Genomic DNA, 24,113 nt, shown 5'->3' on the forward strand with positions numbered 1-24,113 from the left:
GGATTATTTTTAATTGCCAATATATTTAATGAGATATTATGTACAATACAGTAGAGAGTCGTTAATCCGAACCCCGGTTATCCGAACAATTTTCAGTCTGACTGTCCTGCTGAATCGAACATTTTTGATACTAGATTTACTTCTAAAGTATAATTTTCATGTTTTTATATATTCTTCAATATATTTATTTTGTTTGTACAAAATAAAGAAATAATTTTTAACGATACAATAGCCTCTATTATTATTATAAAAATTAATCAATCTTTTTTACACACCGGGATTCAATACAAAAACACGCTTACGTAAGAACCAGATAACTGGAGTGGTTGATATTAGGGTCGCTAACGTTTTCGTAGCCCCGTCTGGGCTCTTCTTCAGGCTTTGTAGTAATAAATATAAGCCGCATGTTGAATTTCAAATATATTTTCCTTTTGGAAAGAACTGTGTTTCGAATTCTGCCATGTGTAAACGTTCCAACATATTTTTAAACGAAACGATTGCCGGTCTGTGCACCGTGCTTGCGCTTCGAAACGATGTTGATGTTAATTTTGTAAAAATTATCTTTAAGCAGGATCTGCCACACTGCTGAAAGGGCCATCTCTTCTTTAAAATTGATGCACGTGGTGTTACATCCTGCTCTGTATATTTCCGTAGCTTCCAATAATTTGAGATGTTCCGGGTGGTTGGTAGTGAGGATAATGCAGGCTGTACTAAAGTCCACTGTGACTTCTTGATTGGTGGCATATGTTGAGAGAGCTGTTGTGAGCCTTTTGTGTAGTATGTCTGCCTTAGGTTCTTTAACTCTTATCCCCATTGTACGTTGTTTACACGTGGCAGAATTCGAAACATGGTTCTTTCCAAAAGGAAAATATATTCGAAATTCAACATACAGCTTATATTTATTACTACAAAGCTTGAAGAGCCCAGATGGGGCTACGAAAATGTTAGTGATCCTAATATCAACCACTCCAGTTATCTGGTTCTTACGTAAGTGTGTTTTTGTATTATAAAAATTTTCGTTAGGCTTAAAATCGACGAAAATTCAACACAAAGCGATACACAACAGAGAAAAATTCAACACAAAGCAACATGCAACGGAGAAAAATTTTAACATCGGACAGGTTAATATATTTTTTTGTACATAATCGGTTATCCAAACAAATCACTAATCCAAACAATCCCTGTCCTCAATTGATTCGGATTAATGACTCTCTACTGTACAATTAAATTTCTTTACATGACAGTTTGTATGATAGTGACTGTAATATAACTGTGCTGCTGTCATTTGTTCCTTATTTTTAATCAACAGCTTGTTTCACCTATATTTTTTGATGGGGGGTTTTTTTACATGCACATTCAATAGTATAAACTCTATTATTTTTAGTAGAATTAGGATGCCTTGTCAATATCATCCTCTTGATGATAATATATAATCTAGGAAAAATTGTAATTTTATAATTTTTAATTTTCAGACAACCCATCAATGTATGTAATTTGTATTACATTTAAATTAGTTCTTACTTTTTGATTATTTTTAGGAAAACTTGGTATTTTGTTGTAGTATATTTAACCATTTAATTAATTTTATAGGATAAATATTTAATAACATTACATTAATAAATTTATCAAATTGTTTTTAAACTCTCCCTAAGTTTATTCATTTTAACTACTTCCATATTGAATGCATTTCTTTTAGTATAGAGAGGAATGTTTGAATAGTAATCTATAAATTTATAAATATTACATGTAGAATTTTGAAAACTTCTATTTAACAATATTTTATTTGCAATGGTTAGTTTTTATTCTACATCTGAAGATATCTCGAACAGGTTGAAAACATTTGTGTATGTTTAATTAATAAACATTTTCTCAGCAAAAATAGTGCTTGAATGTTTTCTAATATTATATGATTTCTTAAATCTATAAATATGTATTTTATTTGATCTCCTATACAAAGTAATGTCTTAAATATTTTAGTTTTTTTTAAATCAAATTTTAATTCTAAAAGTCTTTATGTATAGAAGAATACAAAATAATCAAAGATCTAGCTTAAAACAATAATTTGAGAAAAACAAATGTTTTTGATAGCATTAAGCTACCATCCTTTTTATCAAGTTATATGTTCTTTTAAATGTGGTTTGAGCAGGTATGATGTGGCCCAATGTACTTCATTTGGACACTATTTGGTCACTTACCCTACTCTTGGACATACTCCATTCCAGTCACTCGCTCCACCTTTGGACTAAGTTCTCAATAGATCTTCACAGTCGATAGATTGGAGTTGATGGACTCCATAGACTGAACCTCCAGAAATTTCTGCACTCCTCCAATCCTTTCTTTCTACATGGATCAGGAAAGCCCACCCTTAGCACATTTCCTCAATCTTAACATCATTATCTGAGGATGGCATATATCCACTTCAATATATGGGAAACCTTCCCAACATCCTTTATTCATTCCTTTGATATTATATGATCCATTTGCCTATAAAGTGGCAGTCTTCAGAGATCTTATCAGAAGTCTTCATGTACATTTCCAACCATGATAATAGGGCCCAAAAATTAAATTACATCTTGGCATGACATCTCAGCACAACATGGCTATCATCCCATTGTATCTAAGTACATGCAGAGTGCAACTTCTATATTCAACAAGATAGTGCATGTCTCTCACACACCTTGAGAATTTGGAGATATATAAAGCTTTGTAAGAGAAATAGGGCCATAAACTACCAGGATAGCAATACATTCTCACAAACCTTGAAATCTCTGTGGGAGGTACAATAATTTCTATACTCTGACAATGTGTGCCATCTGATTGGATGTCAATATTATCTTCACTTTAAACCTTGACATTTGAAGTTGAGATTTTTGCTGAATTTTTTTTCTTAACCTGATGATGGTAGCTTAATGCTATAAAAACATTTGTTCATCTTGATAAATTATTATTTTAAGCTAGATTTTGGTAGATTTTGTATTTTACAATATCCAGTTTTTGGGTTGTTTAGTTTGTGAGATATGTTATGTGTAATTTTATCATTAAATTTATTTAGTAGCTACTATGTTTACTATGTTTAATCATTACTAAAAATTATTTGCATGTATTGCCAAAAATATTGATTTACCATTTATAATGTACTGTACTTCTGTATAGTATATGTGGTTTTTAAGCTACAGTATGTTACTTATATACAATTGAATTGACAAGTATTTGCAATCATTTTAATTGAATTTAATTTGTATTTTTGAGCTGAAGAGGAGTTTGAAATGCATATGCAAGGAATACAGGTTAAAAGTTTAAGTTTGTATATTTGTTGTATGAGCAATTTGGAATTATAGAAAACAATTTATCTTTTCCATTTACTATATTAATTTCATCCAAATCTCAATGAGTACTTCAAGGGAAAAAACAGAGTAAAAAGACTCTATATATATAAATTATAGAATTAGTTGAAAATGAAAGTTATATTCTAACTATATAAGTAATGCTGTAAACATACAAATCAAAGGAATAAAAATTAAGACTTCTAAAATAAAAACCAATATAAATTCTATAACAACATATACATAAGCTCAATAACTAGTATTATTGAACAGTCTGCTGGATTACTTATCAATGTAACTTTTATATTGCCTTGATAAATAATCTGCCAGATTATTTGGTAATATAAATTTTATTTTAATATGATTGCTGATTATGATACACTTTTATTTAAAACAGTTGAACCTATCTATTTTTCCCCCTACATTTTCAGCCTAAATCATAAGACTCAGTACAGGCAAGCCATCAAGTGAGTGAGTGAACAAATGAATGAATGGCTTAACAAAGCAAATCTTACTATATTGGAATTAGAACACTGTTTATCTGAATTCACATTTCATTAAAAAACTAAAGATGTGTGAGTCATCTGCTAATGTTTTTTTGGCTTACATATCAAATTTCATAAAGTTCCATCCATTTATTCCCAAGATATTAATTTTATCAATATTTTACATTTCACTTAAAAATATCGGTACGACAATTTTTCCGCCAAACACTGTATAAACGTTGCAAAAAGTTCACTGAGTTCAGCGTTATATCCACATTTGCTTGTTGCAAGTACTTTCGACAAACCTTATTGTCGTCGTCTTTGGGCGAGTGCATAAATTTGCACCACGTTGTCTTGGTGGTTGCCGAGCACCAAGACGACGTGGTGAGAGGTAGGCACACCTCAAGAGCTGGCAAAAAAGGTTCTCGAACAGGGTTACAATCTGCTATGCTCAAGTGCTGCAATGATAGAAAAATAGTTTTCATCTGGAAATCCCTCCTTACCACCACGCTAGAAGCATGCAACACTCCCACTCTTGATCTGCCCAATATTTGGGTCATGTTATTTAAGCATTTAAGTGTGTTTTAGCGTTATCTAATATACGATTAGCGTGAATGTGTGTCTGCGCATGTGCCGCCTTGCTAGTTGCGGAGCCAGATGCTCGATCGGCTTTTAAACATTTTGAATTTTCGCTTTGCGTTTGTAACGGCTTTAGTAAAGCTTTATGCGTTCTATTCTGCATCGGATTTGTTCCTTTTTAAAGTTTTCGGCAAATTTATGCACTCGCCTGAAGACAATGACAGTAAAGTTCGTCGAAAGTACTTGTGACAAGCAAATGTGGATATAGTGCTGAACTCAGTGAACTTTTTGCAACGTTTTCACTTAAAAATTCTTCTTTTCTTTTCAGTCAAAAAAGTTACATTTTGCAAAACATTTGGAACACACTTGTCATTATGTACAGTACATTATTTGGCATATTTATAAATTTAAATTTTTAAATAACACAATATTGCACTTATTTAAATTATATTAGACTATATTAATGTGAGATAGCTGGGGGTAGAGGGTCTTGAAAATACTCTCTATCACTTAATCGGCTCAGATTGGCAAAATCCGTCCCTGGGTAGTAGGATGGCTTCTACGAGTTTTATTATAAAAATGGGGAGAATGACAATCTTGAAATCGTCTTCTCTGTTTGTCAGGCTCCCAACACCAGATAGGGGTGCGAGTTCACCCTATCATGCATATATTAAAGATGATTTCTAGGAGGGCTATTTAACAATAAATGCCTTAAAGATAAAGAATAGGTGGAACCCAAATATAATTTATATAAATAATAATTATTATACTATAACGATAAAATATATACAATAGTCCACAAGTATTATAAAATGCAAGAATATCATATCAAAGGATCTAAACCTGACTATATTCTGTATATCTAACATGAATGCTACATGAGAGAGAGAGCTTACAATCATTCTAAATATTATACTACCTTCACTTGAGGTTTGATCTTAAGTATTGACGTGTTGATAAGTATTCTGGAGAGTGCGGAACAGGAGAATCAATCTTCTATGCACTCAGTATACATTATGGTTTATGTCTTCTATATGGCACCTTCAATACTGTGGAAGACTCCCTGCTTAGTCAGTTTGGTGAATTCTATCCCCAAAGAACTGCACCTATGTGGCCAGTTTGGGTCTCATTGAAACTCTGACGAACTGCACGAAAAGGTGGGAAATCTACCCCTTTTTATAGGGACAGCTGGGGTAATTGACTCAGCATCATAGGACAGTGAGTTAAGTTTTAGTCAGCGTAGAAAGGAAGTTCGTTTCCTCTCTTTGTCGGAAATGACTATGTACATCCTTTTTTGTGAAAAATTATCAAAGAAATAAAATAATTTGTTATAATATCTTATAATAATTAATCCATTAATCTGCAGATCTCACATTAATATAATGTTTGAACTCTAAATTAGAGGTGGAAAAAATCCAGTTTCACTTCTGGGATTGGAACTGTTGGAACTGATTAGAGTGCAAATCTCTTCCAATAGAATGGTTTTTCGATATACTTAATGTGCTGAACTAGACATTTCCACGGAATTATTATATTCTGTCGGAATTGCCTCTCCTTGATGTCATTCCCCTTATTAACTCCAAGGAAAATATATAGATTTTCATGAAATCTGAATGCCCCACTCTTGTCTTGATTTGATCTCCTCAATACTTTGTGATAAACATAATGGTGGGCTAAAATAACAAAAATTGTAATATAGTTTTCATTTTAGCATTTATCCTTCTTACATTTCGGTTGGGCAATGCTGCACATATCTGCTAGTTTACTAATAAAATCAAATAATTAAGAACTCAAATAAAACTGTAAATTTTTAAAATATCCTTATAAATTTAAAATACTTAAGTAATAATGAAATTAATTTTAAGTCTTGGAACATTGCCAGTCATGGAACTTTTGTGTTCAAATCCAGATAGTTCTCTGTTTCGTTACGAGCTGTATTTATAAAACTACAAAATGAAAAATGTGTTGGTAGTTCTGGGACTGGAACTCTGAACACATTATATGGAACTGTTTCTTGTAGTTTGAGTCCAAAGCGGTTCCAGTCGGAATTACTCACCTCTGACTCTGCATTATTTGAAATTAGTCATTGGAAGTAGAAGGTACCACTGCATTTTTTCTTTATTGGATACATATTTGAATTTTGAAAAAAATTGATGAGATTTGATTTCATTATTCTAGTTTTATTAAATTATGGATCATTTATTTACTGAGCTGTCTATTAGTGATAAAACAAATATTATATGTAATGGAAAACTAGAGGATTTCACCTCACTTGTTTTGCCTATATTCTACAAAACTGTACTTATTATTTGATGCTATCACCAAATTATATCAAATCCTGCAATTATTTTTCATGTTAGATCTGATATTGATAATTCTGTATAGCAACGATAATTGGACCTGTTCTTATTATGATACAAAATGTATTTGTATATTTGATTCTATAAATTACAGTAAAATATCTACAGAACTCAAAGTTTTCTTATGGAAATTGTATTTTCATATTAATACTGACATCTCTGAATTTTCCGACAGTACAGCAACAATCAAATAGTTGACTGCAGTGTATATGAAATTGCTTTTGCTTTCTTCTTAGCATTTTGTGTTAAATCTGGTACAGTTTGATATGATCATAGATAAATGCATTCTCATTTGTGGAAAATATTTTAATTTGTCTAAATTAGATTTCATATTCCACAGATACCATTTAAAGTGTTGTTGAAAAAATTCAATCTTTGCCACTTAATCCAAATAATAATTTGAAATATATTTAAATAATTAAGTGCAAAAATAAATTTGAAAATATTTCTTTTATTATGGAGAATCCATATGCAATGTTCTTCATCTTTACATTGTAGATGAGGGAACTAATGTAACTGTTTAAAAAGCATGAACTGAAAAAAACATATCGATAAATCTTATGGGTACAGAAATTGCCATCAAGCATACATAGATCAATCGTTTTCAAATTATTACCATTTTATCTTAGATGTACATGAAACAATAAAGTACAAAATCTTTATGCAATGACTATGTTTTACAATCATAATTATTTTGCTATGGAAAGTCATGATATTGGGGACATCAAATAATTGTTCCGATGGCAAAAGCTGTAACAGTGGTGTTAAGAATTTTCATTATACAGTGGAACCTCGCTTAATGAGCATAATTAGTTCCAGAATCTTACTCATAATATGAAACACTCGTTAAGCGAAACAATTTTTCCCAAATAAATTAATGTAAAATACAATAATGCATTCCATTCTGGAAAAAATACTCAAATATTTTATGTATAATGTTTATTCAAAGAAAATTATACAATATACATTGTTAAGGAGCACGAATCATTGTCTTTTCTTCTAGCGTGGAATGAACCAACCTGAATGTGAATTTGATTTACAGAAAACAAAAAAATCACAGATAACATGTCTGATACAGGCCAAATGATATGCAAAATTCTTATGCTATGTAAAGGCTATAATTAAATATTAGAAATAAATTAATTTGACTAGAGGTAGACAGTTATGCTGCCATCTCATATTAAATTTAATAATTATAAATAATTGATTTTTAATTTATACATTTCTAAAGTTTAATTTGGTCATTAAATTTAATATGAGATGGCAGCACAACTGCCTTCCTCTAGTCAAATTAATTAATTTCTAATATTTAATTATAGCCTTTACATAGCCCAAGAATTTGGCCTATTGTTTGGTATCTTTATTAAATTTTGGGCTATGGTTATTGATGTTTATATGTAATGTGTGTGAACACAAGTTTGGAAAAATGTGTGATCACAAATGGCACTAAGATGCTAGTGGAACGAGTGTTAAACACAGACTGATGGAACACGTGCACAATCTAGGACTTCCCCTCTCTTCGTCACTTGTTACGCTAAATGTCGCTCGTTAAGCAAGTAATTTTTTTTACGGTTTGTTTTGCTCGTTATGCAAGGTGCTTGTTAAGTGAGATTTCACTGTATACAGTTTTGGTATCTGTGCCAATGTCATTTTTAATAAAGTAATATTTTGGTTTTCAAATGCACACTTGGTGGTGCATTTCTTACATATTACAATTCCTTTCTCTGTTGCTTTAAAGTGTATATAATGTCATTATAAATATTTTAAAGGAATTATCATCAAATAAACTTTGGAATAATTAGTAGTGAAATAAATGTGTGTTTGTTGAGTGTGCGTTTGAAAACAGAAATAATAATATATTAAAAATTACAATGGCACCTATATGAAAACTGTATATAATGAAAATTCTTGACACCAATATCACAACTTTTGACGTCGAAATGATTACTTGACATCTCCAATATCACAACTTTCCATAGTAAAATAATTATGAATGTAAAACATAGTCATAGAATGGTTTCATACTTTGTGTGTCGTGTACTTCTAAGATAAAATTAATAATTTCAAAACAATTGATCTATGCATGCTTGACAGCATGTTCTGCACCTGCAAGGTTTACAGATATGTTTTTTGGAGATTCAATATATATTCCATTATCATCTCAAATAATTTTCTCTCAAAACCTCTACATCTTAAATTATGGACCAAAGAGTCAATTACATATTTAAAGCTCGGCAAATATATTTTGATATCATAAATTGCAGTTGAGAAACCTTTTGCAATACGGTATATAATTGCAATTAATACTACTTTTCTCTGATTGGCTACGAGTTTGTCTTACATATTATTGGTTGGAAAAAGTCAGGCATTAGAAACTATGACAAACTATTTCTATTAAGATATGCCAAAAATATCTTATTTATACCTAATACAGGTGTGTACTGTCCTTGCTATTGTATTAATAAAATACTGTACCTCTAATCAAACATATTAACATTTACTGTATAGGAACCTCCATATCTCAAAACTTGTTTATCTCGAACTCTTCTTGTTCCTGAGAAATTCAAAATAGACAGGCTCAACTGTATTAGATGTAATGCTGGAAACTTTAATCCTCATGTCTAATGCAGCATTGCATCTCTTCCTATAATTTTTCTTGCACTGTGATAGTAAAAGACTCTTTCACAAATAAGTTGTAGCAAAAGAAAGTAATGCTCTAACTGTATCTTAGCTACATTAATGTACTCTGCTGTTTAGCTAATCCAGAAATGTAAAAACTCATTACCATGATATTCACCCCCAGCTAATTTTTTCAGAAAAATAAACACGTTTGGTCTGCTTCTAAAACCTGCTTCAGGTAAAAATTTCAAACAGATGGAACTTCTAATGTTTTGATGTCCTAATATGTCAAATGTCCTAATAGAGCTCACACACACATTTGAATTTAAAATCTTCTAGAATTGACCAATAGGATGCATCCAATTGTAAAAGTCCTAAAACCATTATTTATAATGACATATCAAAGAGGGTCTGCCATGCTTATGAAATGCACTTCTTTCCCCTAAAGTTTATACATTGTCCGATCTTCTCCACTTTAAAAATTTCAAGTGCCTCTAGTACTTTAAGTTGGTCTGTGTTTGCTGTTGATCTAATTAATGTAGCATGTTGTAAATCAGATTAACTTCCTCCTCCCCTGCATATATCGAGAGGCAATAGTTTGCCTCCTCCTATCTACATTGGCTTCATGTTCTGTTAAGCACTTTCTGAGTGATCTCTCAGTTGAACTTACATAGATCAAGTTCCAGTGGAACCTTTCATTCCTTAGAGGTATCTTATATAAGATATTCTAAGGGTTCTTTCTGTGGGAACGCCAGGAGGTAGGACGGAGTTGTACCTCCTTTTTCTTCGGCGAACAGGTCGGTAAGACCCACCCCACTGTCAAGAATAGCTAAATTTTTATGATATCCCGACTCGTCGGGATTGGGTAATTAATTGTCAGGTCGAGTGGAGGAAGTGTGTGGGTTCGTCGATAAGTTTAAGGCAATATTCGAAATAATGGAACCATGATGAAAACAAATAATGATTTATTTAGACAGATAAACAAAATACAGAAAATCTAATGTGTCCAGTTCCTAACCGGGGGGAGAGAGTTTACAAATTTCAGTCATACCTCTTCCTAGGATATATTGGCTGTAATCGTAGGAATATCGCCTCAATAAGCAGGAGGATCGGTCGTTCTCCGGTCGTGGAGGTAATCAGGAGGATCGGTCGTGGCGGCTCGTCGGCGGCGGACTTTGGAGTCCTCGGGTTTCGGCCCTCGATTCTCGATTCGGATGAGACGGGACGTACATCTTATGCGGACCTTCAGCAATCCCGTTATCAGCCTTTTCCCCCCTTATATACTACAGGTCATGTTATCTTCGATCCCCAATCGCGATAGTTGGTGAATCGCTGATGATTCGATCTCCGTGACTAAGAGTTTGGATCCGGAGAGAAAGGAAGTGCTTTTCGACGGCTTTGAATTTCGACCTTTTTTCAATTTCCCACGAGGGGATTTGAACAACAACAAAAAGAGATTTTGGGCCAGGTTAAACCCGGTCCTCACATGTCATTCTGAACAATTATAAGACTTGAATATTTTAAAATGGATATGAAGTTTGTTTAAAAATTTGTTCTAAGAATAACATTATACATTTTTCAGTAGGAATTGAAATATTTGAATGGATTCTGTACTAATTATCCTCAGAATTGAACAATTTTTATTTGTAAAATGCATTGTTTTAGAATAAATATCATTTAAAGCATAACAAAAATAGTAGAATGAAGTGTTAGTGGAAAGTTTAAGTAGAGTTCTTTTTCAAATGTTGGAACACCTAAGCTGGGAGAAGTATAACAAAGAATTTATTCAAGAATTTCTGACTCAATTTGAATCAGACAATTCTTAAAATACTATTTCCATGGGGAAAAAGAACTTTGAAAAGTTAGATGGACAGAAGCTTAGAGTTTCTAAGGACTTGGGTATACAAAGAAGTTTGATTTAGGCTTAGGGTGTAGTGACTAGAATAAGTTTCAAATTAGTTTTATTGGTGAGATAGTAAGTTGTCGAATAGGAGACAGACTGGGTAAAAGTATTTCAAGACAATTGTGTTGAGTTACCTGACTTCTCTGTAGAAAGTGTTGCTTGCTTTGTTTGAAATATAATACTGGGAATATGTTGAACATGTATAATTTGTAAAGAAACTTTTTACTTTTTTATAGTTTACTTAATTTTATAGCTTTTGTAGTATAAATTCAGTATAGAACCTGGTATGTTCTTTGGAACCAAAAGGAAAGTAAGTTAACCAGAACATAAATTTGATTGTGTTGAAAAATTTTAATATGCATGTTCTGAATATTTTATAAGAACTTTTTGAAAAACAATTAAAAAAACAAATTTTTTAAATTTCAATTTTCTTTTTTTCTAAGTTAAGTTAGTTATAAGAATTTTTATAACATACTTATTATAGTATTTATCATTTCAGTGGGATTAAATTTAGCCAAGTTTTAAAAAATGTAATTTTCTGAAAATGTGAACTGTTTGTAATTTAACACATTAGATTGTAGTCTTCTCTTTTATTTAGCAGTGTTTTTTTTTTTTTACTTAAAAGTGTTTTTCAAATTGAAATAGAAAGATTTATGCTAAATGCTTTCTACCAAATTTTGTCAGAAATTAATCTTTTTTTTTTTATTCTTTTTATTTTAGAGCATTTGCTCAGTACAACAAAGATCAGTTGACACCTGTAAAGATAGATGGATCCGATTATCCAGTAAGATGACATGAATTTTAAGACTTATAATTAACATTATCTTAAGCTTAAATGCAGTATAATCTCAGTAATCTGACAGGTATAGACTGAAACAGATTAAGAAGGTTGCCTGATTATTGGAAGTAAGGTGAAATCTATGGTTAATCATTTGGAATGAAAACGTTTGTTTGCATATTAGTACATTGTATTAATTAAAAACATACAAGGAATAGCGAGAAAATATGAAAGGAGACCAATTGTATGTTGTATTTTGAAATTCTCAATGTATCACTGATCCTTTTAAAATTTTCAGTTGTCTTCTTTCATTGCTAGTAATCATGTAGCAAAGTTGGTGGATTACTACTAAATTCAGTAGGAAATTTAGTGAGAGATACAGCATTTTTGGTGGAAAATTTTGAAGAGCTGATTTTTATATGGTATTGTGTTATAAGATACTGTATCTTTTTTTCAAGTCTAAGACAATGAGTCTAACCATTTTTAATATCATTTCCAAACTCTAGTTTTCTTAGCTCGGCCTCAATATCATACCAGGTTCATTTAGTGGAAATTAGAGCTTGGACTAGTGGGAAGTTTGTCTATAATTTGGCAACAGTGCTAGTAATGCCTGATAATCAATTAATGTTGAACTAGTAAATTGCCAGATTACCAAGATTGTACTGTAATTGGTTTTGTTATGTGATTTTACAGTATTTTAACTTAAAACAAATATTTGATTCATCACAAACTGTTTTTAAACATTTTTGAAAAATATATAGTTTAAAAGTTTTTTTATCTTGCTATCCAATTTTCTTAATAAATATAATAATGACTTACTTTTCAAAAAGTTAAAATTTTATCATTTCTTCAGATTTTTCACTAGCCTATACTGAAATTTAATATTTTTTTTATGTATGATTACTGATAGCAAATGCAGTACTTCATGTAAGGAAACTGCAAGCATCTGTCATGGCCTATATTAGAACACACATTCCGAATGCATGGTCAAATATACATAAACAACATTTTAAGACACTGTGTTATTAACTCGACTGTTTGACCATGCATTCAAATGTGTGTTCTGATATAGGCTATGACAGCTGCTTGCAGTTTTTTACATGAGTTCTGCATTTGCTACCAGTAATCATATATGAAAAATATTAAATTTCAGTATAGGATAGTGAAAAGTCTAAAGAAATGATAAAATAGCTTTGTTTTCATGTCAATCACAGCTGAGATGCCACAGTGTTTCTAAGGACTTTGTCAGTCTTTGGATGATACTGATATTTGGTATCTATTCATGGTATAGTCTTTCAAAAGGAAGTGATGTCAAACATTACAGTGGAACAAGATGATTTGTCAATGATGTACCAAGTACATTCAGCAATGGACTGGGAAAAGATTGAGTCTGGCAACATCAAGACCACCAGCCCACTTTACTAACTAGTATCAGATGATGATGATCCAAAAAAATCGGGTAAAGGGGACAGTAAAATAAAATGAACTGAACAGTTCATAGAGTAACTATCAAATATGCAGCAAAGAAAACTAGATGCAAGTATAATCACAAATAACATCAAAAAATCCAGCTAGAAAAATAATTTTAATCAATAAACTAACATTTTCAATTGTTGTCTTTTGTCATTGTCAGCTTTTAGAATACATATAACCTGACGATGACTGATGAAAGCAGTTGAAAGCATTAGTTTACTGATTAAGATTATTTTTCTTGTAGAATTTTTTGGTATTACAGTAGAGAGTCATTAATCGGAACCCCAGTAATCGGAATCGCCGGTAATCGGAATGATTTTCAGTCGGACTGTGTCATGCTGAATTGAACGTTTTTGATACTAGATTTACTTCTAAAGTATAATTTTTATGTTTTTATATTTTTCAATATATTTATTTTGTTTGTACAAAATGAAGAAATAATTTTTAACGATACAATAGCCTCGATTATTATTATTAGAAATTTTCATTAGGCTTAAAATCGACGAAAATTCAACACGAAGCGACACGCAACGGAGAAAAATTTGAACATCAGACAGGTTAATATATTTTTTCGTACATAATCGGTAATCGGAACAAATCACTAATCTGAACAACCCCAGTCCCCAATTGATTCCGATTTTCGACTCTCTACTGTATTTGTGTTTTCATAGTTTGTGATCAGATAAAATTAAAAGTCTATCAGCAACTTATTTTATAATATAGTAAATTACAGGCCTCGGAGTCGCTCACTTTTCTCACTTGTACTCACTTTTCTGAAGTATCCTCACTTTTCTCACTTTTTTGGTCATTTTCACGTGCTTAATTAAGATGTGGGACAAACTAAAAATAATTTTAAAGCCAAACGAATTGCCGAATTATCGGACTATCGGAATAGAATTTTTTAGAAGAAAATACGCGGCCCTGAGCAGACTCAAAATTGCAACTGCCCGCTCAATGTCGTTAGGTTATAGGAAACAAAAATTTATTTAACGTATTTAAAAAAATATTTTATGCACTTAAAAAATCCCTTTCATTACAAATTCAGAAGCCAGTGTTGAGTAAAGTTATGTACTCATGCCATATTTTCATTATTCGCCAAACCTTACCTTACCGCCAAATCTACCTTATCCGAATTGCATTTCCTTCTACAGAGTTTAAAAATAAGTATTCTAAGCATCCCTGCGGTTTTGGCTGTTTTCTAAGAAAATCACTAAAGTCCTTTTGCAGCGGAAAACACATTACGCAGAGGGATTAATCTCTCAAGCTGACAACACTGCTGCCGCTTTTAAATTCAAAATATATAATTATTAAAATTAACACGAGATAGTAGCGTAACCTCCTACCACTAAAAAAGATTTCGTTTCTGACCATTTAGTTATTCTGGTTATAGCCCAATAATTTGGCAGATTATTTGGTTTTAATTAACAATCGGGTTATGGAGTTGTCGTTTACAAAAATATTTTTTTACTTGATTTATCTTTAAATAATTTCATAAACTTGAGTTTAATAAAATTACTTTAATGATTTCATAGCATATTGTTAACGTTAAATCACATCTACATCTTCCCATAAATGTATGTTTAAATTGACTACAAGTATAATTATTCCATATAGTAAGTGTTATTTTCATAAAATGTGTGATTACTTTGCTTGTGAAATATCCATTTTTTAATCTTCTCTTATGCCGATTATAATTGTGCATTAATTGAGAAACTAAAAAAGTAAACGAAAATGTAAATTCATATTTACATATAAAATTTACCAAATAAATTAGCCTAAAATATTCGAAGTGTTGTAAAAAGTACAACACGTAATTGCTTGTGAGAAAGATTTTCATACGCTTCCCAAAGGTTAACAACTTTGCAACGATGTTGGTTTTTATTCATCTGCAGGAAAAAGTTCCTTTTTATTTATGAAACCATTAATAAAATATTATTTTACTTATATTATTTGGAGTACTGTATATTTATTTCAGATTTATTATTTTATTTTGAAATCAATATTTACACATCTCGAAGCATTAAAAAATAAACAGTTTCTGATAATGATAAATATCCGAGAATAGCCAAATTAGTGAAATCAGCATCGAAAATCCCGTTCCCATGAAAGAGAGGATCAATTTTATGCCGGGCACTTTCTCTTGATAGAGCATCAGTGTTGGAAAGAATGCTTAATTCACTTTTGATTGTTAAGGAGGGACTGAACATGTATGACCAAAGCCCACACCTTGTACCTATTACAAAGGACGACTGAAATTAGCTTCCTCGGTGCATAGAAATTATCAAGAACGATTGGAAAATGAAAAGAAGTTAAAAGAATAAGAGAAACGGAAAAAAGAGCACAGAAATGTTTTGAAGAACAACAAAAGAAAGCTGTTCGTAACATGAAGATTATGGAACTGCAACTGAGTTTAAACCAGAAAAATGTAGAAGAAAATGAAATACATGCGACAGTCCAAGTTTTGTTAGAAGCAGCAAACAAAAAAACTGGAGAAGGCTATTAACAGCAAGAACATGAATGAAGTACAAGCAGCACGTGTGATGCTTATTAGTGTTAAGTGTTCAAAAGCAAGAGGAAGCGAAAAAGAAGGAAGCTGATAACATGCAGAATAATCTTAATAAAAGAACATCATCTTTCATGACTGATTATTTACAGAAGCCAAAGACTTTTCAAGTATTCATGTTTTACTTGAAATACAGAAGCCACTGGTTATCGGGAGACAGAAAAAAAAAACGCGATATAACCGAGTAATAAAAATTCTGGGCTTTTACTGAACAGATTATACATGCTATGGAATCGCTATTCTTTCATCAGCAAGTGTTTCTGATATAAAATAAGCTTAGTTTTTCAATCCTGAATTTTATTCGTAGGTTATATCGAATTAATTGACGTTTACGTAAACATCGAAACCATGAACGCCCATTTAGCATTATTGTTTCTTTAACAATGACATTGAAAGACAAATACTGTCGATATAAAAACAAAACATCAATTGCGATTTTATTATACAGTACTATATAAATCGCTTATTAGAAATTCGTGTAGTTTATATTTTTCAATAAAAATTATAAATGCTGTAATTGAAAATTTAAAAAAATAATATTGAATATATAATAGAACATCAAAACTTATAAAATTAGAGTAAAAATTCTCTAAAAAGCAAAATAAAGTTACTACTGTATAAAAATTTTAAAGTTTTCGTTCAGAATTAGAGAGATCGTTTCCTTACACATTATGAGGTGAATTCGAAATTTTACACCTTTATGTGAATTGACGCAATACCGTTAATTCACATAAAGGTATGAAATTTCGAATTCACAGAAACTTGTAAATGAGGAGACTGTACTTAAAACTAATAAATAAACAACTTTTATATCAAAAGGAAACAAATGACAATCGATCTATCCACCTGTTCTGCATATTTAGCTCTTTCTCGTATTTGGTTGCAAATAGAAATTCAGTGGCAATTGGTAATTTAAAATTAATTGACTCAAATGCTTTTAAAATTTGGGGGACCAAAAAAAACGCGATATAACGAGTGGCTACTATATTACAGTATATACAGAAATTTTTAAAATGTGTTTAACCATAACAGAATAAAAAGAAAATAACAATTTTTACCGCTATTTTGCTGAGTTTTCCTTCTGTGTTTTCACTTTGTTTTGTCACTATTGCACTCACTTTTTATTCACTTTTTTCTGTATTTCAACTCACTTTTCTCACTTTTTCAAAGGGGAAATAGCACTCCTAGGCCTGAAATTACATAATAAGTTTATTGTATAAAATTTTGAATATATATTTACATATAATAGATTGGCATTGGAAAAAATCAACAATTTATTAATATTTCTTCCTAATTTTATTTAACATATGATACTATAAACAATAAATGAATTAGTAGTAAAGCTTTATTATGGTAAACTTTGTGTTTTAGATATATGCACAGATGGCTTTTAAAGTTTATGATTTAGTTTTATTATTATTTATTTTGAGGCTTTTATTATAAAAAAATATTATTATTCATGTCTTCCATTTGATGATGATACATGCCTTTTAAGTACACCTTCACTGGAACAAATGATAGGTCAGATAAGGAATGTAATTGAAACTCCTATTTCTCATAATAAATTGATAGCCTTGCATCAAATTTTAATCTAGATTACTCATAACATAGAAAAATTTATCACCAATCTTCAAATATACCAAGGATTGGCAACCTGTCTTTGAGACTATTTTGTAACTCTCAATGTTACTCTTCTGATTTTTATATGGTATTGTGTTATAAGATACTGTATCTTTTTTTCAACAGTCTAAGACAATGAGTCTAACCATTTTTAATATCATTTCCAAACTCTAGTTTTCTTAGCTTGGCCTCAATATCATACCAGGTTCATTTAGTACAAAATGTCTCAGTAAGCCAGTAGTCAGCAAATTGCTACATCAAACTCCAGCAGCAATGTAAAATATTTACAATATTAAACAAACATTTTTTGGTAGTCTTAAGCTCCCCCACCTTCATGTTCTATAGTGTTTTGTAGAATGCTTGTAAAGAGAGTTTTAATTTTGAAAAGTAGAATACCATGTGTAGAATCTTTAAAATTCAGCACACAAGTCCTGATTGGTTGGTTTGTGCTATTGACATGTCTAGTCCTGCAGTGTAATTTTTTGAATATCAAATATTGCCCTACAAGCCTGGACCAGGGAGTTGCTGTTTTTATAGTTGATGGCTGATTCTTCCTTTGCTGCCTTTTAAATTTTGAATTTTTTCAAAGTGCTATGTCTGCTTTGTTACTCTGTATACATTTTGCTTGGTCCAGGTGTGTGTGGATGTCAGTCAGTCTGCAGTGCTAGTGGATAAAGCAGAGATGTTTTTTGCTTATTTATTGATGTTCTCTTTGAGATGTTGATACAAAGATTTTGTAGTTGATCTATATACTGTAACTGCTTTCCTATCCTGTCTTCTATTAATGATATAGATTATACCTCTGGAAGATTGCTTCTGTTAAAGGTGTCCTTGTTATTGCAGAGTAACACATATATATATATATATCATTGGACTTCTCAGTTTAGTTAGTTCTGGCAGTCTCCCTATAGTTACATGCTAGTTGTTTGTTGTATGTTGCACTTTTGTATTGCTATCTTATCTGTGTTGTTTTGGTATTCCCTAATAAGACCTTTAATGATCCTAGGATAGTACCCAAATTCCACTACTAAGTTTCTTATATATTATAGTTTTTCATTCCTGTTTTTTTGTAAAGTACTATTTTTAGTATCTTAGGAAACCGACTATAATTGCGGTCGGTAAAACTTCCGTTAACCTAACGGGTACTTTACGCGGATTCGAGATTAGTTTGCCAGGCCTGGGCTTTTACGCGTGCACCGAAAAATCAGTAATAATAACGATAAATATCAAGTCAGATCAAAAGTTCAAATATATTTAATTAGCAACTAGAACGTACTACGTACAAATGTCAATAATCCAAAAAAAATTTATTAACGAAAATCAACAAGTCAACCCGACAATAAAATCAGCTACTTAGCTTAACTTAATATTAATTTCCCCTTTGAAATTCAACAATCAAATACTTAGAAACTATGAACAAAATCTCTTACTAATTAAACGTCTATCTGTCACCTCACTATACGAAGAAACTATTTCCTCAATCCTTTCGATATCGTCAAATCGTCAATCGAACTCCTCTTTAACACCTTGGATCATCCAATTATCAATCTGGACTTCTATCAGAAAATACTTCGCTTTCGAATTTACCTCGCTCTCAAGGTCGCCTGGATTTGGAATTCACCTCTCCTTCTTCGGTTAACGTATGGTTTTTATACTGTGAGGTGACGTCACACTTGAGCTGGGTTACTCCCCTTATTTACATACTTAGTTGCTAACATTAACTTTCTTTTCTGGCAGCTTTAAGTTTCCGACAAAGCTTATAAACCGTTTACAAAATAGTTATCATAATTTTCTGGGATGTTTAAGACAGTTTATCAAGTATTTCTCTACTAGTGATTGTGGGGACTCCCCCTCCATTTTTTTTCTGCGGACTGTTACTTCCGGGCAGCGCAAGTGCGCAAGATGTTTTCTATGGAGCTTATTATTGTTGAGCTTAGTATTTGGTGAGTTGTTTTATCTTCATTTTTCATTACTAACAAGAGAGTGGTGGGGAACCTTCGTCCTAAATAAACATAAGCCCCAAACAAAAGATAATAAAACGGAAATAATAATAAAATAAAAAATAAGGTTCGGACTCAGTTCCTTACACCCCTTCCCCTTTAAATAAAGAGAAATTTATTTCTCTAATTTTTACTTCGAAATCAACTCTGCTTCCAATTGCGCCTTTCTTATACAGTTGCTGCCAGAATCACAACCAAATCATCCCATACAAAGTTTAATTTTGGTTTCTTTTACATAAGTAAGAGCAACTCGTTGATCACTTAAAGCTATCTTAAATATTTACTTTACATTTGGGGAATGTTGACATAGATTCGCACGCGATCCAAGGTTGCTGATCATTGTTCACGCTACTTCAATCTGCGTGATTAGGGAGCACTTTAATCCCAAACTTTTTTCCTATTATTATAGCTTCTTTTCCTTTTGATATGGACTGACGGTCAGTTGAGTTAATGGTTACTAGTTTTAGTTATTGTCAGTAATTAAGTCCGTCATGTCATCAGGAAAATGTGTAATAATTTTTTTTTTAACCCCACCCAAACCAAAATTCCTTTCCCTCTCTAGGGTTTCCTTGGATTTACAATGGGTGGTCGAATGACCGCCTGAAAGAAAATTTCATATTCACCTATTGGTTTCCTTCTCTATCTTTTAGACCTCCTTTTCATACCGGCAAGTTGACGGTAATCCACTCGTTGAACTGGACAAAGTCGTCGATGAATGATTCCGGACGTACAGACTCTTGCTGGAGATGGTGAAATAGCGGCAGGATCCTTCGTCGGCGATCCCCCGTTGCCCCTATCTGTCATTGCTAGGGGTGACTGACGTCTCACTGGTGATCCCCCGTTGCCCCTATTTGTCGTTGGTAGGGGTGGTCGCGTGCTTCTCCTCGGGAATAAGTTATACCTTTTGAGGTTAGCAATATGATGTCATCCAAAACTGGCCTTAGTATGGGGATCTTGTACTTCGTATACGACTGGTGATTTCACTTTGGAGACTTCGTAGGGCTCGGACCACTTGGGTGCCAATTTTGCACTATATCTGCGACTAGAGGAGGAGATTGGATGAGTTTTTATAACTACTAAAGCACCCACCTTGAGAATATCTGGTCGCCTTCTTAAATTGTACGCCCTCTGTTGCTTTTGTTGGGCCATTCTTACGTTAGTTCGGGCTTGTTTCTGGATCTTTTGCAGTTCCGCCCATTTCTCGGTAACTGTCGTGGGACTCTGTGGATAATTCGTTAATCGGTCCCAGGGAAGTGCAATTTCTCTTCCAAGGTGTAATCGGGCTGGTGTATATTTAGTTGAGTCTTGTATTGACGTCCTCAACGCTAGAGCCAGTTCCGATATATGAATATCCCATTCGCGATGATTTCGCTCTATGTATGCAGCGATCATCCTTCCGATCGTTCTATTCACTCTTTCTGTGAAATTAGACTGCGGGTGGTAAGGTGTGGTCAGGATATGTCGTATCCCAGTACGATTGCATACTTCCGCCATGAGGTGAGAAATGAATTGTGGTCCATTATCTGAAATCAAAGTCTTAGGCATGCCATACCTACAAAAGTATTCGTTATACATACAATTAACAACCTTTTCTGCGGTAATTTTTCGCAGTGGGAAAATTTCTACCCATTTACTGAAGTAATCAGTCATTACTAATAGATACTGGTTACCTTTATTGGACCGCGGATATGGTCCCATTATGTCGACTCCAATTTTCTCCCCGGGTTCAGTTAATTCGAGGACTTGCATAAGTCCGGCCGTTTTTCTTTGGCTAAACTTAGTCACTTGACACGTATGGCATCCTAGTACATATTCTTTTATTTCTTGGCGCATTCCGGGCCAATAGCAGCGTTGCTGGACCTTTCTCGTAGTTTTTCTTATACCCAAGTGGCCGGCAGTTGGATGATCATGTAGTTCCTTTAGAACTTCTTGTCTTAAGTCTCGTGGAATGACGGGACGAAAACTTCCTGTATCATCTGGCTTTCTGCTATAATACAGGGTTTTATTTATTAGTCGGTAATGTGCCGACTTACCTATTATTTCCGAGGAAAGAGTAGGGTCCTCTGGTAAATCCCCCGTGGCCAAGTATCGGTAGAGTCCGCTCCATTCTATATCATTTTCTTAGGCGGTAATTAAATCTTGTTCCTTCTCAAAGGTTGTTACTGCTAACAGTTTGGCGGTTAAATCAGTCTCCTCGATTTGATGAGGATTTTCAACAGGTCGTCGGGATAACGCATCAGGTAGTTGATTGTTCTTTCCACTCCTATGCTGTATTTGAAAATTGAATTCTTGTAATTCAAAGTCCACCTCATAACGTCTTGGAGCTGTTTAGCCAGCGTACGGCTGAATGGTCTGTGACAACAGTGAATTCAGTTCCATCCAGGTAAATTTTAAATTTTCCTATAGCCCACACTACTGCTAGGCATTCGAGTTCTGTGGCCGTATAGTTTCGTTCGGCTGAATTTAACGTTCTGCTTGCGTATGCAACTACTTTGTCCTGGCACAACACTGCTCCTAAACCTACTGTACTAGCATCTGTGTACGAAGTGTACGGTACACCGGATCTTGGTAGCTGTAAAATAGGTGCAGTAATTAACTTACTTTTTAAAGCGTTAAATGCTTGACGACATTCTTCGGTCCACGACCATCGTTTTCGTTTTAATTGGTATAACGGTTCGGCAATTGTAGCGAAATTCGGAATGAACCTACTATACCAACTGCACATGCCTAAAAACGTGCTTAAGTCTTTATGTTTCGGGGCTCTGGAAAATTTTGTACTGCCCTTACTTTCTCTTCTTCCGTTTCTATTCCTTTGTTACTCACTTTAAAACCCAGGTAATGGACGTCTGGACGACAAAAATGACTTTTAGATAGCCGCAGGGTTAACCGTGAAGCTGACAGTCTTTCGAAAACCTTACTCAGATGTTCAATATGTTCTGAAAAGTCAGATGACATTATAATATACTCTTCTAAGTATACTTCACAATATTTTCCCCTTTCTTGTCGGAGAACTTTGTCCATTAGTCTTTGGAACGTGGCTGGGGCATTCTTGAGCCCAAACGGCATAACCAGAAATTCGTAGAGTCCACTATGCGTGATAAAGCTAGTTTTCTGCCGGTCTTGTTCTTTTAGCGGCACTTGCCAGTAGCCGGACGATAGGTCAAGTGTCGTTATGTAATTTGCTTCTTTTAAAAAATTCAAAAGTTCTGAAATAACAGGTAACGGATATTTGTCAGTCACAGTTACCTGATTTAACTTCCGGTAGTCGACACATAAACGACAGTCTCCTGTTTTCTTCTTTACCATCACAACTGGTGATGCCCATGGGGAAGTCGATGGCTGTATTATTCCATCTTTTAACATTTCTTCTATTTGCCGGTTCATCTCGGCTAGTTTCACATCCGAATATTTGTACGGGTGTCCACATACTGGAGATGCCTTATCTGTTACTATGGCATGTTCTATGACATTCGTCAGCCCCGGTTTGTCTGTAAAAATTTGCGGAAAATTAAGCAGAACGTTCTTTAATTGTACTAACCTTTCTCCGCTCAGGGTTGTTTGTAATTTCTCCAAATTAGGTACATTTTGGTCCCTAGTCTTTGGGACTTCCAAAGAAATAGTAGAATTTTGAAAATCAATTTTCAATCCATGCGTCTTGGCAAAATTTCGACCTAATAAACATGGAATAACAAGTCCTTTAACTACTACGCATTCTTGTCGCAGTGTAACGTTTCCAATGAGGATATTGGCCATGAACTTTCCAACGGAGGTTCCTTTTCCCCCTTCCACAGCTAAACGAAAATTAGATCCGGACTGTAACCGGATATCCTTATTCTTAAGCGATATCTTTCGCCATACTGCATCACTGATTAACGTAAAATCTGATCCCGTATCTATTTGGGCTAAAGTCATTACATCATTAATAAAAAGTGTTACCTCAGGCAGCTTGGAGGTTTCTGCAATAATCAGTCCTACGGTGGAGGTATTTTTTTCAGGATTGGAGACAGGGTCCTCCTCTCGCTGTCTCCCGTCTAGTTTAACGACGTTTGTCTTCTCGTCATGGCCATCTTCGGTCGAGTATTTGACCCTGGAGTCTTAAACGTTTTGTTGTTGGTCTGTACTGGTTGTTGTCGTCCTTTTGGGCAAGTGCGTGAGAAATGACCAGTTTCGCCGCACGCATAACACGTCACAGCTGGTCTTGCTGGAGTAGAAGTTTTAGGTTCAGGAGGTTTACTTACGTGGGGCTGACTGGAACTGGTGTCAGAAGGCTTACTTTTACTTCGGCGGAATTCGTACTCTTTAGCAGTGCGTACTAGTTCATTCAGAGAGTATGATCGTCTATTTTCTAAATACTCCCGAAGGGATAACGGCATCTGAGCAACGATGCATTGTATTATTTCTTCTTCTCGT

At 33.2% G+C, this 24,113-nt stretch overlaps 1 protein-coding gene across 1 annotated transcript in view; it reads left to right on the forward strand.

The window, feature by feature from the left end:
• Positions 1 to 24,113, forward strand: part of cpa (F-actin-capping protein subunit alpha) — a 70,059-nt gene that overhangs the window by 28,193 nt on the left and 17,753 nt on the right. Inside the window, exon 4 of the mRNA XM_067270767.1 lies at positions 11,990 to 12,053. Within this exon, the coding sequence (XP_067126868.1) occupies positions 11,990 to 12,053 (64 nt within the window). The remainder of the gene's footprint in view (positions 1 to 11,989; positions 12,054 to 24,113) is intronic.

This window comes from Centruroides vittatus, unplaced genomic scaffold, assembly GCF_030686945.1.
Source record: "Centruroides vittatus isolate TY-2023 unplaced genomic scaffold, ASM3068694v2 contig_377, whole genome shotgun sequence".
In the NCBI taxonomy this organism is placed as follows: Eukaryota; Metazoa; Arthropoda; class Arachnida; order Scorpiones; family Buthidae; genus Centruroides; species Centruroides vittatus.